The sequence below is a fragment of the Gobius niger genome (assembly GCF_951799975.1).
Source record: "Gobius niger genome assembly, chromosome: 11".
Classification (NCBI taxonomy): domain Eukaryota; kingdom Metazoa; phylum Chordata; class Actinopteri; order Gobiiformes; family Gobiidae; genus Gobius; species Gobius niger.
Window position 1 is genome coordinate 734187 of NC_136862.1, and position 18831 is coordinate 753017.

The 18831-nt window shown below is 45.4% G+C and overlaps 2 protein-coding genes across 2 annotated transcripts in view; both read right to left on the reverse strand.

Annotated features, from left to right (window-relative positions):
- Window positions 1-1532: 1532 nt before the first annotated feature.
- Window positions 1533-15040, reverse strand: elmod1 (ELMO/CED-12 domain containing 1). The gene is made up of 10 exons (XM_079566565.1): window positions 14899-15040; window positions 11070-11215; window positions 9685-9713; window positions 9495-9592; window positions 8443-8572; window positions 7517-7650; window positions 7185-7253; window positions 5053-5103; window positions 2690-2823; window positions 1533-1763 (listed from the first exon to the last, which is right to left on the reverse strand). Exons 1-10 carry the CDS (start codon window positions 14913-14915, stop codon window positions 1588-1590), a joined length of 984 nt encoding a protein of 327 aa, XP_079422691.1. The 5' UTR covers window positions 14916-15040; the 3' UTR covers window positions 1533-1587.
- Window positions 15041-15503: 463 nt separating this feature from the next.
- The window catches only part of slc35f2 (solute carrier family 35 member F2), a 21311-nt gene continuing 17983 nt past the window's right edge, over window positions 15504-18831 (reverse strand). Inside the window, exon 8 of the mRNA XM_079567011.1 lies at window positions 15504-15538. Coding sequence (XP_079423137.1) covers window positions 15533-15538 — 6 coding nt within the window. The 3' untranslated portion in view covers window positions 15504-15532. The remainder of the gene's footprint in view (window positions 15539-18831) is intronic.

Here is an 18831-nt window from a genome sequence, read left to right on the forward strand (position 1 = left end):
AGCAAATACACGTCAGTCACGACAAACGCACGAAATACTTTGGCTGTATCCGAATGTCCACGCTAGTCCCTCACCCCTCATTCACTACATAGGCCGCACTATACAGTCACCGATTCTGTTGACGATTCGGACACAAGCCACGACTTTCTCCGCGCTGCGTGATATATATATATATATTTTTATCTGAATTTATTTATTGTTACAAACGTTTATTTTATGAAACAGAACGACTGTTTTGTCATTTTTACAGGCGTTACTGTCATCACAAAAAAGCAAAAAAAAAAAAAAAAAAAGTCACTCCAGCGTGAGCCCGGTGTCCGAAGCGCCAGCAGATTGAGTCACTACATCTGCTAAAAGTTCGCGAAACTCCTGGAATAAAGTATTTCTGCGATAAAAACCAACCAGACTCAGAGACAGTGGAATATTTATGATAAATACGAGTCAGATACTTTTACTCACATGGATTTTACGTGAATGGCTTGGATTATTCGAGAGGAAGCTGTCGGTCATTTAGCAGCTCCAGCTAAAGGTTAGCAGCTAACGTTAGCATGAAGCTATCGGTCATTTAACAGCTCCAGCTAAAGGTTAGCAGCTAACGTTAGCATGAAGCTGTTGGTCATTTAACAGCGCAAGCTAAAGGTTAGCAGCTAACGTTAGCATCTTTTCACCGTAACCGTTTATATTTTGGTCGTTTATTCCTGAGAAACACAAACACTCGACTGAAACATCTGATTTACTTCAGTCGTGTTTAGTTCACAGACCTGTCTCTGTCAGGCTCTTCTCCCACTCTCCCAGTGCATTGTGGGAAATATTGACCCGTTTAGTGACCATCGATGCTCACTACTTTTCCAGATGCATTGTGGGAAATTTCGAGTGGACGACTTTTTTCTCTCTGGACATTCGGACACCCCTACAACATGTGACCACTATATAGTCACTATATAGGAATAGTGTGGACATTCGGATACAGCCTGTGTTCACTACGAGAACAATGGACGCTTTAGTCTTTATTATTATTTATTATTTAGTTCAATAAACCAAACGCACTGGGTCCTCCTGGAGAAGCTTCTGGGGCAGCATTTAGATGAAGATAAAGTGCTTTACACAACAGGCCAGATCAGGTTCCTTTAAAGGTTTCATCACTTCTTTGCTCTGTTTTCAAGAAGCTGTTAGATTAGGATAAAGCCGTCTGCTGTGGGACTCTGATTTCAAACGCCTGTGCACGGGTGGAGCTTCAGAGGCTCCAGCGCGTCTGGTTTACGGGACTGAGATGTTTGTGTAAAAGAGCTTTCGTTTTGGCATCGTCACGTCAGAAGCAGCGAAAACACGTCCAGTCTAAAACCTACTGAATCATCCACACGTCTGTGGTTAAAGCGACACGTGTGAAATGCTGGTGCACCGGGGCAGTGTGGGCAGTGTGAGCAGTGTGGGCAGTGTGGGCAGTGTGGAGTGGCGCGGAGAGCCTGTGGAGACGGGAGGAACGCGGCAGGAGCTGCTTTATCCCAACGTAAACCCTCGGACGCGGATTCTGCGTTGAATACTGAAGTGGAGGTGTGTGGGCGGGGTCTACAGGCGTGTGGGCGGGGTTTACAGGTTGACCAGGCGCAGGTCGGAGGCGGAGAAGTGCGGGCAGAGCGCGGCGTCCGGGTGCTGCAGCTGCCGGACCACGCGGCGCTGGAACTTAGCACGGACACGGTTAAACTCCATGATGTCGCTGGGATCCTCCTCCACCCAGAACCTCTGGAACTCCTGCATCAGGTGACCTGCACACGCACATACGTGTTCATCAGACCGAGACATACGTGTTCATCAGACCTACACATACGTGTTCATCAGACCTACACATACGTGTTCATCAGACTGAGACATACGTGTTCATCAGACCGAGACATACGTGTTCATCAGACCGAGACATACGTGTTCATCAGACCTGCACATGGACATAGGATAGCTTACCACGTTAGCTCACCACGTTAGCTTACCATGTTAGCTTACCACGTTAGCTTACCATGTTAGCTTACCACGTTAGCGTACCATGTTAGCTTACCACGTTAGCTTACCATGTTAGCTTACCACGTTAGCTTACCGTGTTAGCTTATCATGCTAGCTTATCATGTTAGCTTACCATGTTAGCTTACCATGTTAGCTTACCACGTTAGCTAACCATGTTAGCTTACCATGTTAGCTTACCACGTTAGCTTACCGCGTTAGCTTATCATGCTAGCTTATCATGTTAGCTTACCATGTTAGCTTACCATGTTAGCTTACCACGTTAGCTTACCATGTTAGCTTACCACGTTAGCGTACCATGTTAGCTTACCACGTTAGCTTACCGCGTTAGCTTACCATGTTAGCTTACCATGTTAGCTTACCACGTTAGCTTACCGCGTTAGCTTATGATGCTAGCTTATCATGTTAGCTTATCATGCTAGCTTATCATGTTAGCTTACCACGTTAGCTTACCATGTTAGCTTACCATGTTAGCTTACCACGTTAGCTTACCATGTTAGCTTACCACGTTAGCTTACCATGTTAGCTTACCGCGTTAGCTTATCATGCTAGCTTACCATGTTAGCTTACCACGTTAGCTTATCATGCTAGCTTATCATGTTAGCTTCTTTGTGACAAATGTTTGCCCAGTTTACCCCCGTGCCCCCTGGCGCCCCCTGTGGTTGTGTCGGTGACTCACAGAAGGTCTGCTGGAAGTGCGTGAGGCCGGGCAGCTCCGGGGCCACGTTGTACAGGTGAGTCTTCAGGGCCCCGCTCAGCAGCAGCGAGTACGTCAGCTCCGTGATGTTGATGCCCACGATGGCAAACGAGTATCTGGAACCAGAGACATACAGTCACCATACAGTCACCATACAGTCACCATACAGTCATACAGTCACCATACAGTCATACAGTCACCATACAGCCATACAGTCACCATACAGCCATACAGTCACCATACAGTCATACAGTCATACAGTCACCATACAGCCATACAGTCACCATACAGCCATACAGTCACCATACAGTCATACAGTCACCATACAGCCATACAGTCACCATACAGCCATACAGTCACCATACAGTCATACAGTCACCATACAGTCATACAGTCACCATACAGTCACCATACAGTCACCATACAGTCATACAGTCACCATACAGTCATACAGTCACCATACAGTCACCATACAGTCACCATACAGTCACCATACAGTCACCATACAGTCACCATACAGTCACCATACAGTCACCATACAATCACCATACAGTCATACAGTCACCATACAGCCATACAGTCACCATACAGCCATACAGTCACCATACAGTCATACAGTCACCATACAGTCATACAGTCACCATACAGTCACCATACAGTCACCATACAGTCACCATACAGTCACCATACAGTCATACAGTCACCATACAGTCATACAGTCACCATACAGTCACCATACAGTCACCATACAGTCACCATACAGTCACCATACAGTCACCATACAGTCATACAGTCACCATACAGTCACCATACAGTCACCATACAGTCACCATACAGTCACCATACAGTCATACAGTCACCATACAGTCACCATACAGTCATACAGTCACCATACAGTCACCATACAGTCACCATACAGTCACCATACAGTCACCATACAGTCACCATACAGTCATACAGTCACCATACAGTCACCATACAGTCACCATACAGTCATACAGTCACCATACAGTCACCATACAGTCACCATACAGTCACCATACAGTCACCATACAGTCACCATACAGTCATCATACAGTCACCATACAGTCATACAGTCACCATACAGTCACCATACAGTCACCATACAGTCATACAGTCACCATACAGTCATACAGTCACCATACAGTCATACAGTCACCATACAGTCATACAGTCACCATACAGTCACCATACAGTCATACAGTCACCATACAGTCATACAGTCATACAGTCACCATACAGTCATCATACAGTCACCATACAGTCACCATACAGTCATACAGTCACCATACAGTCATACAGTCACCATACAGTCACCATACAGTCACCATACAGTCACCATACAGTCACCATACAGTCACCATACAGTCACCATACAGTCACCATACAGTCCCCATACAGTCACCATACAGTCACCATACAGTCACCATACAGTCACCATACAGTCACCATACAGTCACCATACAATCACCATACAGTCATACAGTCACCATACAGTCATACAGTCATACAGTCATACAGTCACCATACAGTCACCATACAGTCACCATACAGTCATACAGTCACCATACAGTCACCATACAGTCATACAGTCACCATACAGTCATACAGTCACCATACAGTCACCATACAGTCACCATACAGTCATACAGTCACCATACAGTCACCATACAGTCACCATACAGTCACCATACAGTCATACAGTCACCATACAGTCACCATACAGTCACCGTACAGTCACCATACAGTCACCATACAGTCACCATACAGTCACCATACAGTCATACAGTCACCATACAGTCACCATACAGTCATACAGTCACCATACAGTCATACAGTCACCATACAGTCACCATACAGTCACCATACAGTCATACAGTCACCATACAGTCACCATACAGTCACCATACAGTCACCATACAGTCACCATACAGTCATACAGTCACCATACAGTCACCATACAGTCATACAGTCACCATACAGTCACCATACAGTCACCATACAGTCACCATACAGTCACCATACAGTCACCATACAGTCACCATACAGTCACCATACAGTCACCATACAGTCATACAGTCACCATACAGTCATACAGTCACCATACAGTCACCATACAGTCACCATACAGTCATACAGTCACCATACAGTCACCATACAGTCACCATACAGTCACCATACAGTCATACAGTCACCATACAGTCACCATACAGTCACCGTACAGTCACCATACAGTCACCATACAGTCACCATACAGTCATACAGTCACCATACAGTCATACAGTCACCCGTCTGTGTCAAAGTCTCAGTCGTCCAGCTCTTACCCGATGGCTTTGTCCAGGCTCTTCTGCTCCCACTCGGCCGCGTTCAGCTCACTGCGGAAACAAACAGCTCAGACATGTGACCAGTGTGGGCTGAAGGGAGTCCGTCATGTGAGTGCAGTGACCAGTGTGGGCTGAGGGGAGTCCGTCATGTGAGTGCAGTGACAAGTGTGGGCTGAGGGGAGTCAGTCATGTGAGTGCAGTGACCAGTGTGGGCTGAAGGGAGTCAGTCATGTGAGTGCAGGGACCAGTGTGGGCTGAAGGGAGTCCGTCATGTGAGTGCAGTGACCAGTGTGGGCTGAGGGGAGTCAGTCATGTGAGTGCAGTGACCAGTGTGGGCTGAGGGGAGTCAGTCATGTGAGTGCAGTGACCAGTGTGGGCTGAGGGGAGTCCGTCATGTGAGTGCAGTGACCAGTGTGGGCTGAGGGGAGTCAGTCATGTGAGTGCAGTGACCAGTGTGGGCTGAGGGGAGTCAGTCATGTGAGTGCAGTGACCAGTGTGGGCTGAGGGGAGTCAGTCATGTGAGTGCAGTGACCAGTGTGGGCTGAGGGGAGTCCGTCATGTGAGTGCAGTGACCAGTGTGGGCGGAGGGGAGTCAGTCATGTGAGTGCAGTGACCAGTGTGGGCTGAAGGGAGTCAGTCATGTGAGTGCAGGGACCAGTGTGGGCTGAAGGGAGTCCGTCATGTGAGTGCAGTGACCAGTGTGGGCTGAGGGGAGTCAGTCATGTGAGTGCAGTGACCAGTGTGGGCTGAAGGGAGTTGGTCATGTGAGTGCAGTGACCAGTGTGGGCTGAGGGGAGTCAGTCATGTGAGTGCAGTGACCAGTGTGGGCTGAAGGGAGTCCGTCATGTGAGTGCAGTGACCAGTGTGGGAGCTCAGTGTTAAGGCTGAAATGACGGATGGAAAAGTGAAAATGTCGTGAATCGAAGTGAAACTGATCTGACTGTGTTTCCTGTTGCAGAGACAGTTCACACAAACAGCAGATACAGATGTTTATGCATCGTCTACGAGATCCAAACATCTGCATTTACAATTTCTAGTTTGTCTCCAATGTCAAGACATGAGGAAGAAATTGATTGTAAATAAAAATGGGGAAATAAAAGAGGGGGATTTGGGAAAACATTTTAGAGAAGTTTAAAAAAAAATACTTTTGTTTTTTTATTTGAAAAAAAGAGGTGAGTGTCGAGCTCTGAACTACAGGGTCAGTGTGGTGAGTCACATATGGTTAATCTTCCTGATGTAGATGTGGAGGATGAGAGTGCGGTACCTGCGCTCGGCGCCCGGCCTCCTGCAGCAGAGCGTGAAGAGCGTGAAGAGCGTGAAGAGCGTGACGAGCGTGAAGAGCGTGACGAGCGTGAAGAGCACACAGAGCATGCACAGCAGCGATGGAGGTGAAGAGGAGACAGACATGAGAGCACTGAGAGATGAAGCTGCAGAGACAGAGCTCCACACGAGGGCGGAGTCAGAGCCAGGACTGACTCCGCCCTCAGTCCTGGCTCCAGATGAGGGCGGAGTCAGAGTCAGGACTAAAAGCTGAAAACCTGAACCACCGTCTTTAAACACGAGGAGAGGTCAGAGGTCAGACAGAAACGGGACGGGACATATTTTATTTTAGTTTTAGTCGTTTGACTAAAATGTAATTTAATTTTAGTCTAGTTTTAGTCGACTAAAATTGCAAGTACATTTAGTCGACTAAATTTAAGACTACTTTATTGGACTTTGCATTAATAATATTCATTATAATCATGTTTAATGTTGTTCCTCTGCTTCATGTTTCTGCTCCACATGAACAAAGCTCAGAGCTGATCCTTTAAACATGATCTGAGGCTCTTTCAGACGCTCAATACAAGTTTGGATGATTTTAGTCTCTCCTTTTCATTTTTATTTAGTCTGATTTTAGTCGACTCAAATATCTGGACATTTTAGTCACAGTTTTAGTCTCATGAGAAACTTTTCATTTAGTTTTAGTCCAATTTTAGTCACAAAAATATCACTTTGACCACGTCGTCTCTGTTCACCTGTAAAGAGTGGAGTCTTGTTAAAGGGACTATACGGAGTTTAAAATGTTCAAATTAAGTATTTTCATGGACTCGCCGCCGTGAAGCACCTGGAGAGGAACCTGGAGAAGCACCTACTTGTGTTTGGGCTGCAGGGAGTCGCTGAGCATCTGCAGAGCCGTGGTTTTGTCGTGCTCCGCGAAATACCTGCAAAAAAAACATCAGCAGATCCATGAACACAAACATCAAACCGTTACTTTTGTTTCGATCGCCGTGTTTTTGTTTTGGGTTTTTTTTGTTTTAAATGGGTGAAAATAAAATGAATAAAATAATCAAATAAATAAGTTTGAAAACACCAGACTGTGACGTGCAGCGGAGCTCGGCCTGGACCTTCAGAGGATCATGGTTCCTCTGGTGAAGCTCTCAGACCTCAGACGTTCATGCAGCGAAACCCGAGGTCAGACACTCACAGCAGGTTGTGGAGGCCCAGCAGACCCATCCCCCTGAAGTCCGTCTTGGGGTCGCTGCCCTGGAACCCGATCTCACACCACTGTTTGGAGATCCTCCCGGAGAGCGGAGCGTCTGGACGGAGCTCCTTCCACAGCTGTGAACCAGAACAATGAAGAAGCTCAGGGTAAAGTCTGAACCAGAACAATGGAGAAGCTCAGGGTAAGGTCTGAACCAGAACAATGAAGAACCAGAACAATGAAGAAACCTCAGGGTAAAGTCTGAACCTCAGGGTAAAGTGGCAAAAATGTCACAAGAAACGGACAAAAATGTAACAAAAAAAAATGACAAAAATGTGATAAAAAAATGACAAAAATTTGATTAAAAATTTGATTAAAAAATGACCAAAAAATGACAAAATGAACAATGAAGAACCTCAGGGTAAAGTCTGAACCAGAACAATGAAGAAGCTCAGAAAAAGTGGCAAAAATGTCACAAGAAACGGACAAAGAAAAAATGACAAAAATGTGATACAAATTTGATTAAAAAATGACAAAAAAATGACAAAAAATGACAAAAAATTTGACAAAAATTTGACAAAAATATGACAACAAAAGACAACAAAAAATACAAAAAAATGTTTAAAAAAATAAATAAAATAATGACAAAAAAAATGACAAAAAAATGACAAAAAAAGACAAAAATATGACAAAAAATGAAAAAATGAACAATGAAGAAGCTCAGGGTAAAGCCTGAACCTCAGGGTAAAGTCTGAACCTCAGGGTAAAGTCTGAACCTCAGGGTAAAGTCTGAACCTCAGGGTAAGGTCTGAACCTCAGGGTAAAGTCTGAACCTCAGGGTAAGGTCTGAACCTCAGGGTAAAGTCTGAACCTCAGGGTAAGGTCTGAACCTCAGGGTAAAGTCTGAACCAGACAGGACCATCACGTACCTTCAGCAGCATGTCCTCGTGCTCCTGGTTCTCACAGTCATAGGCTTCTCTGCGCAGCTTCTCCACCTGCAGCAGCAGAGCCCTGTAGCCCACGATCTGCAGGAGACTGGCCCCCAGAGACACGCCCAACCTGGAGGACATGGAGGGACAGACTCAGACCAGAGGGACATCAGACACCAGGGACATGAGACACCAGGGAACGAACCAGAGGAACATGAGACACCAGGGACATGAGACACCAGGGACAGAACCAGAGGAACATGAGACACCAGGGAGATGAGACACCAGGGACCAAACCAGAGGGACATGAGACACCAGGGACAGAACCAGAGGGACATGAGACACCAGGGACAGAACCAGAGGAACATGAGACACCAGGGACAGAACCAGAGGGACATGAGACACCAGGGACAGAACCAGAGGGACATGAGACACCAGGGACAGAACCAGAGGAACATCAGACACCAGGGACCAAACCAGAGGGACATGAGACACCAGGGACAGAACCAGAGGGACATGAGACACCAGGGACCAAACCAGAGGAACATGAGACACCAGGGACCAAACCAGAGGGACATGAGACACCAGGGACAGAACCAGAGGGACAAAACCAGAGGGACATGAGACACCAGGGACAGAACCAGAGGGACAGAACCAGAGGGACATGAGACACCAGGGACATGAGACACCAGGGACATGAGACACCAAACCAGAGGGACATGAGACACCAAACCAGAGGGACATGAGACACCAGGGAGATGAGAAACCAGGGAGATGAGACACCAAACCAGAGGAACATGAGACACCAGGGAGATGAGACACCAGGGAGATGAGAAACCAGGGACATGAGACACCAAACCAGAGGAACATGAGACACCAGGGACAGAACCAGAGGAACAAAACCAGAGGGACAAAACCAGAGGGACAGAACCAGAGCATCTCCACACGGACACAAACATGACTCAGTCCAGGAAGTAGAAGATGGACTAATGTAATGAGCTTCACAGATGTCTGAGCGACACTGAGAAGATGGAGAGGAGGTTTGTTCTCACTGGGGGTTGGTGTCAGGGTTGATCTTCTTCAGGGCCATGATGTCGTCGATGGTTTTCTCCACTCGGTCTGAGTCCACGCTGAGGGCGGAGCGCAGGAGCTGCAGAGACAAACATCCATGAGCTGAAGTTCTTCCACACTCGCCTGGTTCTGCAGTGAATGGATTCACATGTTTCAGCCTTTGTTCCTCACCTCGTTCTTGGAGAACTTCAGGGACGATTCTGTGGAAACAGAAGCAGGACAGTGAGAAACCAAGAACCATGTATGAACTCAGACCCTCTGTATAAACTCTCTGTATAAACTCTCAGTATAAACTCTCTGTATGAACTCTCTGTATAAACTCTCAGTATGAACTCTCAGTATGAACTCTCTGTATAAACTCTCTGTATGAACTCTCTGTATGAACTCTCTGTATAAACTCTCAGTATAAACTCTCAGTATAAACTCTCTGTATGAACTCTCTGTATAAACTCTCTGTATAAACTCTCAGTATAAACTCTCAGTATGAACTCTCTGTATGAACTCTCTGTATGAACTCTCTGTATGAACTCTCTGTATGAACTCTCAGTATGAACTCTCAGTATAAACTCTCAGTATAAACTCTCAGTATAAACTCTCAGTATAAACTCTCTGTATAAACTCTCAGTATAAACTCTCAGTATAAACTCTCAGTATAAACTCTCTGTATAAACTCTCTGTATGAACTCTCTGTATAAACTCTCTGTATAAACTCTCTGTATGAACTCTCTGTATAAACTCTCTGTATAAACTCTCAGTATAAACTCTCTGTATAAACAGACTCTCTGTATAAACTCTCTGTATGAACTCTCTGTATAAACCCTCTGTATAAACTCTGTATGAACTCTCTGTATAAACTCTCAGTATAAACTCTCTGTATAAACAGACTCTCTGTATGAACTCTCTGTATAAACTCTCTGTATAAACTCTCTGTATGAACTCTCTGTATAAACTCTCTGTATAAACTCTCAGTATAAACTCTCTGTATAAACAGACTCTCTGTATAAACTCTCTGTATGAACTCTCTGTATAAACCCTCTGTATAAACTCTGTATGAACTCTCTGTATAAACTCTCAGTATAAACTCTCTGTATAAACAGACTCTCTGTATGAACTCTCTGTATAAACTCTCAGTATAAACTCTCAGTATGAACTCTCTGTATAAACTCTCAGTATGAACTCTCTGTATAAACTCTCTGTATAAACTCTCTGTATAAACTCTCTGTATGAACTCTCTGTATAAACTCTCTGTATGAACTCTCTGTATAAACTCTCTGTATGAACTCTCTGTATAAACTCTCTGTATAAACTCTCAGTATAAACTCTCTGTATAAACAGACTCTCTGTATGAACTCTCTGTATAAACTCTCAGTATAAACTCTCAGTATGAACTCTCTGTATAAACTCTCTGTATAAACTCTCAGTATAAACTCTCAGTATAAACTCTCTGTATAAACTCTCTGTATAAACTCTCTGTATAAACTCTCTGTATGAACTCTCTGTATAAACCCTCAGTATAAACGTGTGGTATAAACAGACTCAGTATAAACGTGTGGTACCGATCTTCAGCGAGCGTCGGGCTCCGTGCTTGTTGTTGTAGCAGATGCGCTGAAGTTCACAGCGTCCGGTCACTTTCCTCAGGAGGAACTTCAGGCCTCGCCAGAGCAGCGAGCAGTAAACGAAGACCAGGAACTGGCTCAGCGCTCTGAGGAACAGAGAGGAGAACACTGAGGAACAGAGAGGAACCAGTGTGATGGAGAACACTCTGAGGAACAGAGAGGAGAACACTGAGGAACAGAGAGGAGAACACTGAGGAACAGAGAGGAGAACACAGTGATGGAGAACACTCTGAGGAACAGACGGCAGGTCAGAGGAGGAACCACAGTGATGGAGAACACTCTGAGGAACCACTGTGATGGAGAACACTCTGAGGAACAGAGAGGAACCACTGTGATGGAGAACACACTGAGGAACAGAGAGGAACCACTGTGATGGAGAACACACTGAGGAACAGAGAGGAACCACTGTGATGGAGAACACACTGAGGAACAGAGAGGAACCACAGTGATGGAGAACACTCTGAGGAACAGAGAGGAACCACAGTGATGGAGAACACTGAGGAACAGAGAGGAACCACAGTGATGGAGAACACTGAGGAACAGAGAGGAACCACAGTGATGGAGAACACTGAGGAACAGAGAGGAACCACTGTGATGGAGAACACTGAGGAACAGAGAGGAACCACTGTGATGGAGAACACTGAGGAACAGAGAGGAACCACTGTGATGGAGAACACTGAGGAACAGAGAGGAACCACAGTGATGGAGAACACACTGAGGAACAGAGAGGAACCACAGTGATGGAGAACACACTGAGGAACAGAGAGGAACCACAGTGATGGAGAACACTGAGGAACAGAGAGGAACCACAGTGATGGAGAACACTGAGGAACAGAGAGGAACCACTGTGATGGAGAACACTCTGAGGAACCAGTGTGATGGAGAACACTCTGAGGAACAGAGAGGAACCACAGTGATGGAGAACACACTGAGGAACAGAGAGGAACCACAGTGATGGAGAACACACTGAGGAACAGAGAGGAACCACAGTGATGGAGAACACACTGAGGAACAGAGAGGAACCACAGTGATGGAGAACACTGAGGAACAGAGAGGAACCACAGTGATGGAGAACACTGAGGAACAGAGAGGAACCACTGTGATGGAGAACACTCTGAGGAACCAGTGTGATGGAGAACACTCTGAGGAACAGAGAGGAACCACTGTGATGGAGAACACTCTGAGGAACAGAGAGGAACCACTGTGATGGAGAACACTCTGAGGAACAGAGAGGAACCACAGTGATGGAGAACACTCTGAGGAACAGAGAGGAACCACAGTGATGGAGAACACTCTGAGGAACAGAGAGGAACCACTGTGATGGAGAACACTCTGAGGAACAGAGAGGAACCACTGTGATGGAGAACACTCTGAGGAACAGAGAGGAACCACAGTGATGGAGAACACTCTGAGGAACAGAGAGGAACCACAGTGATGGAGAACACTCTGAGGAACCAGTGTGATGGAGAACACTCTGAGGAACAGAGAGGAACCACAGTGATGGAGAACACTCTGAGGAACAGAGAGGAACCACTGTGATGGAGAACACTCTGAGGAACAGAGAGGAACCACTGTGATGGAGAACACTCTGAGGAACAGAGAGGAACCACAGTGATGGAGAACACTCTGAGGAACAGAGAGGAACCACTGTGATGGAGAACACACTGAGGAACAGAGAGGAACCACTGTGATGGAGAACACTCTGAGGAACAGAGAGGAACCACAGTGATGGAGAACACTCTGAGGAACAGAGAGGAACCACTGTGATGGAGAACACTCTGAGGAACAGAGAGGAACCACAGTGATGGAGAACACTCTGAGGAACAGAGAGGAACCACTGTGATGGAGAACACTCTGAGGAACCACAGTGATGGAGAACACTCTGAGGAACAGAGAGGAACCACTGTGATGGAGAACACTCTGAGGAACCACAGTGATGGAGAACACACTGAGGAACAGAGAGGAACCACTGTGATGGAGAACACTCTGAGGAACCACAGTGATGGAGAACACACTGAGGAACAGAGAGGAACCACAGTGATGGAGAACACTCTGAGGAACAGAGAGGAACCACTGTGATGGAGAACACTCTGAGGAACCACAGTGATGGAGAACACTCTGAGGAACAGAGAGGAACCACTGTGATGGAGAACACTCTGAGGAACCACTGTGATGGAGAACACTCTGAGGAACAGAGAGGAACCACAGTGATGGAGAACACTCTGAGGAACAGAGAGGAACCACTGTGATGGAGAACACACTGAGGAACAGAGAGGAACCACTGTGATGGAGAACACTCTGAGGAACAGAGAGGAACCACTGTGATGGAGAACACTCTGAGGAACAGAGAGGAACCACAGTGATGGAGAACACTCTGAGGAACAGAGAGGAACCACTGTGATGGAGAACACTCTGAGGAACAGAGAGGAACCACAGTGATGGAGAACACTCTGAGGAACAGAGAGGAACCACTGTGATGGAGAACACTCTGAGGAACAGAGAGGAACCACAGTGATGGAGAACACTCTGAGGAACAGAGAGGAACCACTGTGATGGAGAACACTCTGAGGAACCACAGTGATGGAGAACACTCTGAGGAACAGAGAGGAACCACTGTGATGGAGAACACTCTGAGGAACCACAGTGATGGAGAACACTCTGAGGAACAGAGAGGAACCACTGTGATGGAGAACACTCTGAGGAACCACAGTGATGGAGAACACTCTGAGGAACAGCAGGTCAGAGGAACCACTGTGATGGAGAACACTCTGAGGAACAGAGAGGAGAACACTGTGATGGAGAACACTCTGAGGAACAGACGGAAGGTCAGAGGAGGAACCAGAACACTCTGAGGAACAGAGAGGAACCACTGTGATGGAGAACACTCTGAGGAACCAGTGTGATGGAGAACACTCTGGACTCAGTGTTATATTAACCTTTAAAAGAAACAAGTTCAACACAAATACTACTCGAGTAAAGCCCCTCGTAAACGGTGGACATTCATCATCCAATCAGAGACGTACGAACACTAGGCCCCGCCCACTGCCCTTAAGGTTAGTGTCTAGGGGAGGGTCAGGGAGAAGCCTTTCCCTCTCCTCGTCCTGGTCCTCAGAAACGGCACCGGAACATTTCATCTCCAAACCAACTGTGACTTTTTCAAACTGGTTTCTTTAACGACACCGAGCTCCACAAATAACTCTGTTTATTCCACATCTTTATGACGAGGATCTACATGCAGTGGAAATAAAACAGCATTATCAGTGTTTCACTGTTGTCACTTCTTTTTTACGCAGTTTATTCACATGACGCAGCCTCATAAACAAATCCTCCAGCTCTCTGTCGGATTTACCCCAATCCAAAAGCTTCTGGGAAAAAGCTGTGAAAAGAGCAACAAAACTGAGACGAAAACAAGGATGGAAATGTGAGAAAAAAGTGACCAAAAATGTCACAAGAAATTGACAAAATATTGACCAAAAAAATAACAAAAATGTGATAAAATGTGACAAAAAATTACAAAAAATGTGACAAAAATGTGATAAAAAATTGATGAAAAAAGTTACATAAATGATTAACAAAAACAAAAAAAATGATGGGAAAAAAAAGTGCTGACGTGAGGAAAAAGCTCCTCTCGGTTCAGGCGGGAGTTAAGAGGTTAAACTGCACATCGAAGTGGGTGATTTCAATGTCATCTTTACACAGAGCAGGGAGAGGGGGAGGCAGAGGGGGAGGCCGGGGGGAGACACAGGGGGAGACGGGGGGGGGGGCTCACCTGAGGAAATGCTTCATGCTGGCGTCGTCTCTGCCCTGGTCTCGGCTGAGTCCTGGCTGAGTCCCTGTGGCTCTGGAGCTTCTCCTTCACCTGCGGGTCTGAGCAGAGACACACGCGCACACGCACACACACACGCACACACACGCACACACACACACACGCGCGCACACACACACACACACACACGCACACACCGCTGTCAGAGGGTTTGCGCGCGGCCTGGAGCTGTCCGCGGTGCTAAACCTAAAATAGCGCACAGCCTCCCCCCCTCCGTGTCCCGCTGCTCTCCGGAGCCTGAACCGGAGCCTGAACCGGAGCCTGAACCGGAGCCTGAACCGGAGCCTGAACCGGAGCCGCCGCCGCACACCGACCTCCTCCTGCCCCTCTGCGGCAGCGTTAATCCCGGGGCCGCGCGGCTGTAGCGGGATTAGCTCCGACGCGGCGCGCGGAGCTGCGGAAACGCGCGTTCCGCTGAAGCGTCTCGCGCAGGAACGAGGTTTTAAAAAACGGTAAAACCCGGGTCAGTCACGGGGGGGGAGGGAGGGGGGAGGAGGGGGAGAGACGGAGACTCACCTGAGAGGAGCGAGAGGAGCGGAGGCCGGAGAGAGGAGGAGAGACGGTCACTGCTCCTCCATCAGCACTGCCGGAGCCGGACACAAGGGGGCGACAGAGAGCGCGGCGCATTCACTGGAGCTGGACTTTCTCTTTTTTTTTACCCACAATTCTTCATTGAGAGTTTTTTTTTAATCACATGTAAATGTCCGAGCACGAAATAAAGTGGACATTTCAGTCAAAGCTGCAGATGAACTTCAGTCGCTTCTTTTTAAAGACAAACCCCTTAACTCCCGCCTGAACCGAGCACAGTTTCTCCAGTTTGGCTTTACCCCAATCCAAAAGCTTCTGGAAAAAAGGTGAGAAAATAGTGACAGAACTGAGACAAAAACAATGATGGAAATGTGAGAAAAAAGGGAGAAAACATTAACGAAAAATTGATGAAAAAGAGGTAAAAATATCACAAAAATGTATCAAGAAATTGACAAAAAATGGACGAAAATATGACAAAAATATGACAAAAATTTATGAAAAAGTGCCAAAAATGTCACAAAAAATTTACAAAAAATGTCAAAAAATTGATAAAAATGTGACAAAAAATGACATAAAAATTGACATTAAAAATGATGACAAAAGGACAAATGTGACAAAAAATGGTGAAAATAGCAACAGAACTGAGACAAAAACAAGGATGGAAATGTGACAAAAAATGACGAAAAATTGATGAAAAAGTGGCAAAAATGTCACAAAAATGTCACAAGAATTTGACAAAAAAATGACAAAAAAAATAATTTAAAAAATGCTAAAATTTGACAAAAAAATGACAAAAATGTGATAAAAAACGGATGAAAAAAGTACAAAAATAAACAAAAATTGACCAAAAAAATGACAAAAAAGTTAGAAAAATGAGTTGAATTCCCAACAAAAAAATGAGGAGGTTTAACTGCACATCGAAGTAAGTTAGCACAATCTCTCTAGTTTTGCTTTACCCAAATCTAAAAGCCTCTTGAACAAAGCGCAGGACGACACGAGGACAGTAAAGTGATAAAAGAGCGACAAAAACACAATTAGAAAGTGACGAAAACGTGAAGAAAAACGCTGATGAAGCAACAACAGTCTTAGCTTTCAAATGAGGCGTCACACTGGCCTACAGGCATCGAGAAGCTTTTAGATTAAGGCGGCAGTGGTTAAACTCTGAACTCCCGCCTGAACTGAGAGCATTTTCTCCAGCTCAGCTTTACCCAAAATCCAGTGTAACGCCTCATTTGAAAGCTAAGATCTACAAAACTCATCTAAATGGATCTTTTTTCCATCATTTATTGGGGGGTTTTTCAACTATTTTTTGCAACTTTTTTGTCATTTTTTTTCACATTTTGTCATTTTTCCGTCCATTTTTTGTCATCATTTTTTCTGTCATTTTTTGACACATTTTTATCACATTTTTCATCACTTTTTCGTCACTTTTCTGTCAAAGTTTTCTCACTTTTTTGTCACATTTCCATCATTGTTTTCGTCTCAGTTTTGTCGCTATTCTCACAGCTTTTTTCCAGAAGCTTTTGGATTGGGGTAAAGCCAAACTGGAGAAAATCTGCTCGGTTCAGGCGGGAGGAGTTAAGAGGGTTAGGGTTAGGGAAAACACGAATAAATCAGTATAATTAAAATCAGAGACACATGGTTTTACAAAGATAGAAAATTTAATGAGTAAAAACATGTTTTTGAGTCGACAGCGTCTGTTTGTTTCTGCTGTGGAGGGTCTGCGCTGGGGAGGGAACCGATACGCCGATACTGCGATAATCGATATATCGCACAGAGAAAACCTACGATACATCACGTGGTTTTACTACAAACTGAGCTACATGAGTAGGGAGGCACCGATACGAGTACTTTGATCTAAGTACTCGCCGATACCGATACGAGTACAAGGCATTTTCTTCAACGTTCTTACTTTGTTCACAGATTGGTTTGTAATGAGTTAATTTACTCATGTACATTTCCTTAAGTAAAGTAGGCGACACATTTAAGAGCAGTTATATTAGAATTGTGCTGATGCCATTTATTATTTATTTTATTTTCATTCAATATATTTTTTATTTTTATGTCTCTGTCCATCACAGACAGAAAAGCCCATGTCCTAAAGCTCCCAATGCCTGAGCTTTATTCATTTATGTGTTTTTATGTAACAATAGTATTGAGATGTTTCTTAAATGGTCTCTTTTCGTCTTTACTTCAGCTCCTGTAGATTTTCTCGTGTGTTTGTAGTAACTTAGCGAGAAGCTACAGCGTTTTCATTGTTCTGCTGCAGCTCATTTTCCCTCAATATAAACATGCTGTATGTCTTTAGTTTGGATTTTCTGAGGACTTTTTAGTCGCTGGGTTAGTTTTTCAGATGAATAAACCCCTGGGCTTAAAACGGCGTCAGAATGGCCAAAACTGTTAGCCGCGAGTTAGCATCGTTAGCCTGTATGTTGTAAACACTGCAGACGCTGCAGCGAGTTAGCATCGTTAGCCTGTATGTTGTAAACACTGCAGACGCTGCAGTGAGTTAGCAACGTTAGCCTGTATGTTGTAAACACTGCAGCGAGTTAGCATCGTTAGCCTGTATGTTGTAAACACTGCAGACGCTGCAGTGAGTTAGCATCGTTAGCCTGTATGTTGTAAACACTGCAGACGCTGCAGTGAGTTAGCATCGTTAGCCTGTATGTTGTAAACACTGCAGACGCTGCAGTGAGTTAGCATCGTTAGCCTGTATGTTGTAAACACTGCAGACGCTGCAGCGAGTTAGCATCGTTAGCCTGTATGTTGTAAACACTGCAGACGCTGCAGCGAGTTAGCATCGTTAGCCTGTATGTTGTAAACACTGCAGACGCTGCAGCGCTAACAAGATTAAGCTCTGGTTAAATCCAGCTCAGACTCTGGTTTAGGGAGTGTCGTCTGTAATAAAGTCAGCTCTATGTGGATTATTGTGTTTACACTAAACTATTCTACAGTTTGTTGCTTCTTCTCTCCTCAGCTGAGAGCTGCGCCTCGTAGCTGCGCCTCGTAGCTGCGCCTCGTAGCTGCGCCGGCCGCACGTCAAATGGTATCGGTTTCTGGTATCGGGACCTCATGAATGAGTACGAGTATGTGGTATCGGCCCGATACCCCACACTGGTATCGGTATCGGTGCATCCCTATACATGATCATCAACTACATTTCTTTCCACGTGTTTTTTTGACCTCTTTGTGTGAATAAATGAAACCACTTCCTCTTTCAAAAGGAATAAATCAGCCCCAAATGAACCTCATCTAGAATTAAAACTATAATTAAAACTATTATACTTCTATTGGCGACTTCATTCCTGATCATTGTTCCTGTATTGAGCCTCATTAATATGTATGACG